The following is an 11,030-nucleotide window of genomic DNA, read 5'->3' as shown; positions in this document are numbered from 1 at the left end:
CCCTCATAACGTCATCAATATGTATTCTTTGGCCATTTTCAACACGCAGCCACCATTAGCACATCTGAAAACGTCTGCATACTTACTTGTAGCACCGTTCTCTGACATGCAACAACACACCTCTGCATGTGTGTGGACTGCTGCCAGCGCCACCGTGCGACGACCACAGGTCAAGTGCATGGCATGGTCATACCGCAAACTGATTTAAACCCGCAAACCGCCCACGATAGCTTTGTGTCACCATGTATCAACATTATCCTCAATTTATGAGCATGAGTACAGTTTAGACAAGAAGACAATAGAAGTTTTCGAGATGTGGTGCTACAGAAGGATGCCGAAGATTAGATGGGTAGATCATATAATTAATGAGGAGGTATTGAATAGAATTAGGGAGAAGAGGAGTTTGTGCCACAGCTTGACTAGAAGAAGGGATGAATTGCTAGGACGTGTTCTGAGGCATCAAGGGATCACCAATTTAGTAATGGAGGGCAACGTGGAGGGTAAAAATCGTAGAGTGAGGCCAAGAGATGAATACACCAGGCAGATTCAGAAGGATGTAGGTTGCAGTAGATACTTGGAGATGAAGAGCCTTGCATATGATAGAGTAGCATGGAGAGCTGCCTCAAACCAGTCTCAGAAGTGAAGATCACAACAACAACAATTGTAATGCAAGGAAAGGTTGAAGGTAAATAACTCAGTAGATAACAAACAATAGTAACTTTATTATCATTTTAATTTGTTTAAAAAATCAACAAATTATGTTACATTAACAGTCTTCACATACAATAAAACTATTTAGTGTATGCATTGGACGAATAAAAATTCGTTACGTTTAATACATACGGGCACCATGATGATATTTTGAATGTGCCATAATAATTGGAAGCCATGCCCAAAATACTTGGAGCTATGAAGCATGATGGTCCACATAAATTTGCACTTAAAAGTTAATTGTACAAATTCCTTGCAGGTGACAGTAAGAAATACTAAAGTTTTAAAAATGGCTGTTTCTCAGCAACCGTATACTAAGGATATCTTCGTCAGAAAACATACTTAGTAAGTTACCATACCTAGGTCAATTGTACCAAACAGTTATTTGCAGTCGATTGGCTGCATAATTCCTACGTTTGAAAAAGGTAATGAATATATTATTTGAGTACAATTGTCACTATGACAGCATGAAATGCGCAGGTCTCTTTCAGCGAATTTATTTTTAGGCAGTGATGAAAGTGCGTTTAACAATTCGCACAAAAGAATAATTTAGTTGTTTCGTGGTGAATGATGGGTCAGTGACAGGCCTGGGTGTTTGCAGTCTACCAGCTGAGGACGCCAGGCACGTACTTGTCGATGAGGCTCTGGTAGTACGGCTTCAGCTTCTCAATGTCGGGCATCTCGTCGCTCTTCGAGTAGAGGTCGTATTTGCTGCAATGCAGAAGATCAGTTTTAAAAACACTGTGCTAAAATATTTTAATTATTTTCCGTAAATCTACTGCCACAGTAGGTAATAATTCCCGTGAAGTGAGTATCGTATCTGGAAGACCTACCAAAATATAATTCTGTGAAAGATGACAGTCAGATAATTTGATTCAGATCTCTAAACAAAGATGTGTACTATCTTGTGACATAAAGATACTATTTCCACCAAGGAAATTACTTTATCTGCAAAATTTTTTGCAGTAACACTAGAAGCCAATCCCAGATCAAAAAGGGCATATCCAAATGATAACAACGGATGATTGAGTATGAGCGTCAAAATACTTTCAAAATATTAGCTCTATTGTTCAACTCTTCAAGGTGAAGGAGTGGTAATTCACTGTCCATCCATCCGTTAAGTGGGCGGTTCAAGCTCCCATCCTGCCATCCGGATTTAGCATTTGGTGGTATACGTAAATCACATAAGGCAAATGCCACGCTAATTCCTTTGAAAACGGCGCGACAGATTCTATAATCCTAATCTTCCTTCCTTTTATGAAGCTAAAGGACTATGTAGATATATGGAGCGTCACAATACGTCCAAACACAGTAACAATTTTCATGTATCACCGTAACAAGTCGCAAAACATAATGCGAGCTCACGTTCGGAATGTGTTGTTATAATTCACATAATAAAACATCCGCTTCAGACGCCAGCAATTTCTCATTTATTGCACGACCGGTTTCGAAGCCTCGAGCTACATCTTCAGTGCCACGAAGTATTTATGGAAAGATGTATTTGTGGCGCTCGTGCCAATCAGTCATGGGAGATCACACTCACGTCAAACAAACGTATGGTAACGTAGTACCAGCAACCGCAGCGCCCGCCTGAATAACATGACATCGAAATTAATGTTTCCATAATGGCACCTGAGGCTTTGGGCTTCGAATCCGCTGGTGCAATAAATAAGAAATTGCTTGCAACTGAAGCGGCCTTTTTTTATTATACAAATATATTCCTCAGTTGCGTATGTTCGCCCTTTCAAACATTCTTTCTTGTAAAGTGCGAGGATCATTAAGGTGTTTGGATGCGTAGTGGCACTCACCCTGGGAGTTCTACACTTCAAAAGAACATTTAAACTCATCTTCAGTAAGTAACTTGATGAGCGTTGAAAAGGTCATTTAGGCTGAAAGCAAGAGGCGTGATTTTAAAACAAACTAAATTTGCCACAGAAAGTGGCAGCCTTGACGTAAGCCGTTAACTTCCAATTCAATACATGATTGCGTTATACCATTCAAGAAACCGTATCTAATGTATAATTTTGGAGAGTGCATTTTAAGGAATTCGCAGTGAACAATGTGATTAAAATGTTTTTCCCTCAGACTTACTTGAACTCTAGGACCCATTTCAGGGTTTCCATGTCTGCCTCGTTGCAGAGGTGCATGTAGTCGCCAGAAGAGTGCCACGGGTAGAAGGAGTGGAAGCGGATGATCTTGTGGCCCATCTCCGGCAGTTTGGAGCCGTTGTGCTTCAGCAGGCGGTAGACGTACTCGTCGTGTCCCCAGGCCATCAGCACGTTGTCCAGGCCGCAGTTGGGGGTGTACATTCCGTACTTAGTACTGTAAGATTACAATGTTTTCTAAGTTTGTTTCGCACTATAAGCGTTTCATACTGCATGAACAAGTGACTAGTTTCTCGACGGAAAAGAAACGTCACAATGACCATAAAATTCCTCTATTTTTGCATGAATGTTTCCTTACTTGTACTTGGGGTTGTAGGTGTCCGGGTTGTCGTGGAAAGTGGTGTTTCTGTAGACAATGGAGTCGGCCCAAGCGCAGCCAACAGGGAAAGTGTCTCCAGTAACGGCCCACTGCGGCTCGTCGTAGAACGCCATTATCTGGAACGACAGGTTTACTTCATCATTCATGTCTCCTGAATCAGTACTTCACTGTCATTGCATTAATAACCATTATTTTTATTTACTGGCGCGAATGATGTTTGACGCAAAGTCGTCGCAGGTGGGAATGATGCCAAAAAGTATCCAGTTGTCAAGAAATGTGCTTCTCATGTTACTTGTGTTTTGAAAATCAGTGTTTAATGTCCTACGTTTTATTTTGTCTTGAATAAAAGTTTATTGGACCAGGATTCTGTTCGGCCCTGAGGTGAGTTTCCTTCACTCCAACGCTAAGGTTAATATGCAAATGGCTGGCATACATTCTACAATTATTTATATAAGGCAACTCGCCAAGGAGTCCTCAAGTACATTTTGTCTGGTTGTTTGGGAAGGTATTTGCAATTTAGGCTTTGCATTGTGTAGCTGAATCGGTCCAAAACAAAAATTGTTCATCATGCATTCCATGTGACGCCCAGCATCGACGGATAGTATCGGTTTGTTTCCCATTACAAAGGAAATTATTTTCACGGCGGAATTCCATACATCAGACATTAGTTCGGTAGTCGTTTTATTGGTACGTTTTAATAGAGGCAGCAAAACACAAAGAATGATCAATCTGTAATCCAGCAGCTACTGAGCAGCACTGCTGCATGGAGGTAGCTGTAGGCACGATACAGAGCAGTGCTGTCACTGCTGAAGTTTTGGTTATTCTAATTGTTTTACTGTCCCTGTCAATATGTACCGATAAAACAACGTACTGACTTATCTGATACCGATCTATTGAATGAGCACGTAAAATTTTCCTTTCATTTGTAACCCGAAACAAATCATCGTTTCCCACCGACACTGGACCTCGCATGAAAAACTTGATAAGCCGTATTTGTTTGGGTTGGCTTCAGCTGTACATTGCAAAAACGAAATTGCATAATCTGCGGAAATACCAGGAAAATGCTCCTGACGGTTATTCGGAGAGAAACCTGATATAATAGAGTTGCAAGCAGAGTTTTCGAAGGAACCTTACTGCTATGATTGATATTTAAGTAATAAGAAAAAGATCCTTTCATTGTAATTCATTCAGCTATAGTTCCTTGGTGTGACACTGTATATTGTACAAACAAAACCGTTTTTCGTCTTGTTTCACAAAGCTTTATCTTCGTACGACCTCACTTACAGGTCGTATGGTCTTTTGAGGTTTATAACTGGGTGCCATCTCTGGAATTAGTTGTGTACCGGAATATGGGCTTACAACCCAAATCCTGTGTCTTACGAAAATTAAGTTTTGTAAAGCAAGATAAAACTATTGTTTACTTTATTCAAAATTTATCTGTTAATCCCTTCATCCGCAGGAGGAACCACGAGGATACAATACCTCGTCTTAAAGAACAATTAGTTTGTGTGAGCTCACCTTGCCCATGTCATGTAGCAGTCCTGTCAGCTGCAGCCAGTCACAGTCCGGGTGGTCCTCGCGAATGCGCTCCGCCGTTTGAAAGGCGTGCACGATGTTGGGCACGTCGACGTCGGGGTCACTCTGGTCCAGCATGCCGCTCAGCCTCTCCAGCGTGTCCATGATGGGCGCGCGGAACTTGTCGAACTTCAGCCACTTGGCGTGCTGTTCTGTAAGATAGGCGACATGTTCGTAAGAGTAAGAGCACGGCAACCAGCGATCAGGAATACTTCGCAGCAACTCTGGTTGCGCAGAGCGGACTTACTCTTGACGAAGTCGACGGTCTGGTGCTTGTGCATGTCGTAGTAGAGCTTGCGGACTCGTTCCTTGATGGGGTCCGTGTCGTCAATGGTGTAGTCCCTGAACTGGGCGATCGGTTTCCCTGCGTGGATGGGTTCCGGACGCAGGATCTCCGAAGGATCGATCAGAGGACGATTCTGGAAAAAGATTATTACATTACAACATACAAACCTGCACACGACATTGCGGGATTATTAAAACAGTTCAATTCTGGAGAAGTTCAAATCTCCATCAGGCTATCCAGATTTAGGGAAAAGGCGAGAGGACGTTCTTTGGAAAAGTCACGGTCTAAAGTCGTCCACTCCGCTGCTTATCGGTCTACTGCCAATAACTGTGCATGAACGCAGGAAGGAAGATCAAGATTCAGCGAGCTGTCAGCGATGAAAGGGCTGAACACGGATATTCTACTTGTGTGGGAAAGGAGATAAGCCTAAAGCGACCAGGGGCATCCAAGAAATAACCAGCTGACCACTACACCAACACGCTCGGTTTTGTGGACGAGACGTCTAATGCTTAACGTACACGACTAACTAAGGTCTGACAAATAGGCTACCTAGTGCCTCATTATCCTCTAGCCACGCAGAACTTTTCAGTGTCTACTTGCCTTTTGACCGGTTTAAAAACAGGTATAATACTCACATGATGTCTTGTCAACTGTTCACTCTGTCGTACTTCGCTTAACTCCGTCTTAGCTAATATCCCTATTTCAACTGTAGGCTTGCTTTCCGACACAAAGTTCTAAGCTCTTTCTTACAGAAAAACGTTCTTATCAAGATCGCTTGAACATATCCTTGCAGTTATCAATAGTTTCTGCGTGCTTAACTCCTGAGTAAACTACATGAGGAGCAACGAAAGATGCTGAAGGCGTAAATTTCTTTGACCTCTACTTTTTTCAGTAACAGAAATAGTCAAAAATCATAAAAGGAGGACAGTGCTCTGCTAGACGAGAGTGAACATGTACAGCAGGCCATACCGCATGTAGCTACTGCAACAATGCGGTGTATATTTTGTGCCGGCTGCGAAATGTGTTTCTATGATTAGTAACCCACTCCTGATTTGTAAAATATATTGTGTTACTATATACGACACTATAATTAATATATTCCACGTTTTTGAGCCTAGGTCAAATGGAAGTCTTTGATAAACCTATTAATTCTTCATCCTTTGCAATGGACAATTCCAACAGCGGTTCAAGCATCTATGGAGGTAAGATTCACACAGTGGCTCGCTTCTGAGGCAGTAATGAGGCAAGATGTGAATCGAAACCTCATGTTAGCCGCAACGTCTCTTGAAACTGTAGTCTGCAGATGGGAATGCAAACCGAGAATCTCCGAAAGATTCACCCGACCACGCCAACAGACAGCGTTGAATATCTGAATAAGTTTGACATTAGCAGCCGCGAAAGTTTAAGATTTACAAACCACACCATTCAGATCGACAGCACACATGTGCCAGAGACGAATATTGTCAAGTATATTGGCTCAAAAATCACTACCACCGGCTCACTCGTTCACGAAATCATGAAACGCGTTAGCAATATACGGGTTTAAAGGCAGCAATGACTGGTGTGCCTTGTGATAAAAATATCTCGGAGCTACCCAAGTCGGGAATACACCGCTCTCGAAGCCGACGAGTTACGAGACATCGGCCAGCTACAAAGGAAGCAGAGCAACGACTTACTGTAATGAAAACCAAAATGAATCGGTGGGCTCTTGGCCTGAGACTTCAAGAGCATATGGCCAGTGATGAATTTCGTATCCAGTACCTGTCTTTGAGAACTGAGGGAACGATGATTATACTGGAAAGGGCACGTACATTGAGTAGATCAGGAAACAATATCAAATCATAGGTTTTCTCTTGTAAGTAGGCTGTTTAGGTTTTTTTTATTGGTAACGCCACGTAGCGCTCTGTATGTAAGTCACTGGCTGTGCTGTGCGCGGTCTGTGGCTGGTTTGCATTGTTGTTTGCTATTGTAGTGTTGGGCAGTCGGCTGGTAACAGCGCGTAGCGTTGCGCGGTTGGAGGTGAGCCGCCAGCAGTGGTGGATATGGGGAGAGAGGTGGCGGAGTTTTGGCAGTGGATGATCTGGACGTGTGTCTATCACAAACAGTAAATTCGTAAGACTGGATGTCATGAACTGCTATATATATTATGACTTTTGAACACTATTAAGGTAAATACATTGTTTGTTCTCTATTAAAATCTTTCATTTGATAACTATGCCTATCAGTAGTTAGTGCCTTCAGTAGTTAGTATCTTTTATTCAGCTGGCAGTAGTGGCGCTCGCTGTATTGCAATAGTTCGAGTAACGAAGATTTTTGTGAGGTAAGTGGTTCATGGAAGGTGTAGGTTATTGTTAGTCAGGGCCATTCTTTTGTAGGGATTATTAAAAGTCAGATTGCGTTGCGCTAAAATTATTGTGTGTCAGTTTAGTGTTGATCAGAGTAAGTAAAGAGAGTAATGTCTGAGTACGTTCAGTTTTGCTCAGCTGTTTGAAAAGCAAATAATGTAAGAGATTTATCGGCACAGTAATTCATAAATTTTTCTAAGGGTACGTTTCACTCTGACCCAGACACTTCCCATGTAAAGATAGGAGTTGTATAACTTAACCAAGCAAATTAATGCACAAAGTGAACTGAGAGAGCCTTAAAGTCTGGTCCGGACACGTTGATGGAGAGAGATGAGAAAGAATGAATATGTCGGTAAGCAACGCAATGCTATGAAACTTCATTAACAGACTATAACTGAGTGCTGGTCGGCGCTCAGATTCCGCCCACGACTTTCGTAGGTTGTGCTTTTCCTGACGGAGCAGTCCTGGATGGTTGAGTCAATAAGAGAGTTGCCTGCTAAGGGTCTGGGTTCGACTCCCGCCCAGCACGTACGTTAAGCCGTCATATGCCCCGTTAATGAACTGGCAGCGGACAGCGGCAGCAGCGGTAGCAGTGGCGGCAGCAGATATTCACCATGACTTTGGCAGACGCCATGGTGCTGGTCGGTGTGGTGCCACGAGCTGTAGAGGCGTCGCGACGCTGTGTCGTGGCCACTGGGCCGGCCCAATATATAGGGGACGCCGTTATCTGCCGCACAGCGGCGTCCGCACGTGATGTCGTCAGCCGGCGTCGTGACGTTCGCCAAGGCTCCACACTCTCTCGCTTCCTGCGATCATAGTCACGAATCACACAGTACATTATTTCGAAACGTGTTTTCGTAGTTTTTTCCCCCTTACGTTGCTGTTTTTCTCCTATGGCCTTGGGCGGTCCACTAGGACACTCCGATGCACTAATCACGGCCGGCAGTGTGGTCTCACCCCCGTGGGTCAGGCTAGATTCGCATCAGCAACGTCTTTGTAATTTTCTATTGCGTTTGTTGTTTCGATCTATTAAGTAATTCTATTTTTTTGTAGCCGAGCGTAGACTAGGAATGTCTATGGAGTTTGCTTAGCGTACTGTGCATGTCACCAGCATGAAAGCGAAACTGTCACATGACTTATGGTCATCACTGTTTGCTTACATATTTCGCTAAGAACTAAAATTTAGTATTGCACTTATGTGTCCTATTTTACACATTTATTCATTAGCAAATAACTGTCGCTCGCACGAACACAAATCAAAACACGCTAAAGAAGGACAGGTTATCTTTCATATGTAAGTACCACAGAGGCCCGTTTATAATTATCTTACCGCTAAGAGGCGCTCCACGTGTTTAAAAATTTGGAAACAAACTGTAATATTGTAACGAAAATTTGTGTGATTTTATGGCCATATAATTACGCGGCAAGGACTACATAATCACGGCACTAAGGGAGTGTATTTCCAGTCAAACCATTGAATGTTCACGTATTTCGAACAATTTTCACGTGCTGAGAAGGTTTATTTATGTGAACCTGAATCATTACCTTCAGTTTAACCACAGATCCAAGCCATTAAGCTTATTGTCAAGTAGGAATGCTAGAAAAGTGTTCTACCTTTTCTTATTCAATTTACACATTACATATAATTTGGAATTTCAAAAGCACATAAGAATTTTGCTTTCTGAAAGAACTAAATTTATGTATAGATTACACGCATTACGAAAGCAATACGTAAGACTTGTTTGTTAAGGAAATACGGCCAGATGCGTAGTAGCAGTTGCTTCAGCACGACACATCCCACTGACTGGAAGAGATACTGTTTTCATAGAGACAACAGTTTGTAGTCGGTTTTCAGCTGGCGACGTCTCAGTGGGCTGTAAACAACGAAACCATTATCTCTGATGTTTACCGAGTGTTGGTTGCTGTCTGAATTGTATTCAAGCACTCTCCACCTCGATGCGGTTGTTACGGCTTTTTCAATTTTTTAAATATAGAATTATCGTTGTAAGTTCGTTATAATTTGTAGTATTTAAATATACATTTCTTAATATTTTTATTTGCTTCTTATTGTATGACTCTCACACCGAATGCAGGAGTTAATTGTCGAAGTTGGCGTAACGATTCCGTGTAAATTAAGTCAGTGTATGTTCCCGGATTGTAGCCACGACGTGGATAGTGAGTATTTGCAATTATAATTTTATTCCTTAAGGGGAGGTTTACTATCTTTTGGTTCAAAAAATGAATTTTTTAAATTGCATTTTTGTATCCCTAAAAGTGTTTAGAATCCTCCCCTGAAACGGCTTTTCCGAATACGGAACGGAACGGAAAATTCGCGGTTGAACGAAAAAATGCACCTGCCTGAAATCGGCCTTTTTCACGCACGAGTTTTTTTTTCTTTCGGAGGACGAGTTATTGTACAGGTGCTTGGGAGGAAACACACGAAATTCAAATGAAAGTTTGAACACATGTGTTTGGAAGTTAGCCCCCAAGCATTTGCATTCTGGTGCGAAGACTGTGGAGATTGCGAATTTCCTGGCAGTGAGCAGCTTCAACGAAGGGTATTCAGCAATTCTGAAGACCATGACAAAGATGGACGTCACTCTATTATATTCGACGCAGTTCGCCAAGCATTCGGACGACCACCCGATTCAAGCGGCCGAAAACCGCTTGTCACCGGCCGTACGAGCGGCTCTGGAGCAGCGCAGGATGGCCCAGATCGAGCAGAACGACCTCTATGAGGAGGAGGAAGGACTAGTTTATGGACCCGGAATAGCAGATTGGACGTAAGTTGCATAATATCGCATTTATATGTAATCAAAACTGCTAACGGGTTTTTCTCGAAATGACCTTTTTTTATCGCACGGTATGGTAACTTAAAATCTACTGAACCGATTGGGATGATTCTTTGTTTCCGACGTAGCTAACTAATGTCTAGGAGTTGTACCCATTTTATCAACTATAAATATTTTTACTTGGCCGACGAAGTCGAAAAATCGATGAAAAAACCCTATTTTTTTCAAATGGCCGCCATTTTGTTTCCTATGGTCTAAATAACGTAAGTGAGGTACAACTCCTAAAGAAACTTATGTACTTCGCTAACGTCAACTTAATTTTGATTTCTGACGAGCCTACTGAACTGTGACATAACGCGCGGGAAGGCCTACATCGAAATTTTGTTTCGTTCCGACGGCACTTCCCCCTTTGATTTTCGACATTCCCGGTTGACAAAATATCAGTTCGTAGAGGAGATATCAATAAACATTTTGACCAAATTTGATATTGATATCTATAACACATTCCGAGAAAAAAATTCTCAAAAAACATGCTTTTTTCGGGCCAAAGACAGTAAACCTCCCCTTAAGGATGTACGAAGATTAAACACATGACACTAGAAAGTAACGTGAAGAATATCTTTCCTAAAATATGTAAATGTTCCTTAAATCGCTAATTTATTGCATGTCGTGGCTACAAATTTGATGTTTTTGCGTTAATGCCGATTTTACAATGAAGCAGCTGCATAAAGGTTAAAAAAGAGAGTCAACAATGCGACAAACTACAGCACAAAACCTGTCTTTGCGTATAACAAAACAATTATCGTATCTAAGCTATCGCAATTGATACAAACAAGA

General features: G+C 42.0%; 1 protein-coding gene across 1 annotated transcript; it reads right to left on the bottom strand.

The window, feature by feature from the left end:
• Positions 1–762: 762 nt before the first annotated feature.
• Positions 763–8,089, bottom strand: LOC126416594 (inositol oxygenase-like). The gene is made up of 6 exons (XM_050084347.1): positions 8,015–8,089; positions 5,018–5,189; positions 4,714–4,922; positions 3,175–3,311; positions 2,803–3,033; positions 763–1,422 (listed from the first exon to the last, which is right to left on the bottom strand). Exons 1-6 carry the CDS (start codon positions 8,033–8,035, stop codon positions 1,314–1,316), a joined length of 879 nt encoding a protein of 292 aa, XP_049940304.1. The 5' UTR covers positions 8,036–8,089; the 3' UTR covers positions 763–1,313.
• Between the last annotated feature and the right edge of the window lie 2,941 nt (positions 8,090–11,030).

The sequence above is a fragment of the Schistocerca serialis genome, chromosome 8 (genome assembly GCF_023864345.2).
Source record: "Schistocerca serialis cubense isolate TAMUIC-IGC-003099 chromosome 8, iqSchSeri2.2, whole genome shotgun sequence".
In the NCBI taxonomy this organism is placed as follows: Eukaryota; Metazoa; Arthropoda; class Insecta; order Orthoptera; family Acrididae; genus Schistocerca; species Schistocerca serialis.
The sequence above is the reverse complement of the archived record's forward strand: the minus strand, read 5'-3'. Positions and strand labels throughout refer to the sequence as shown.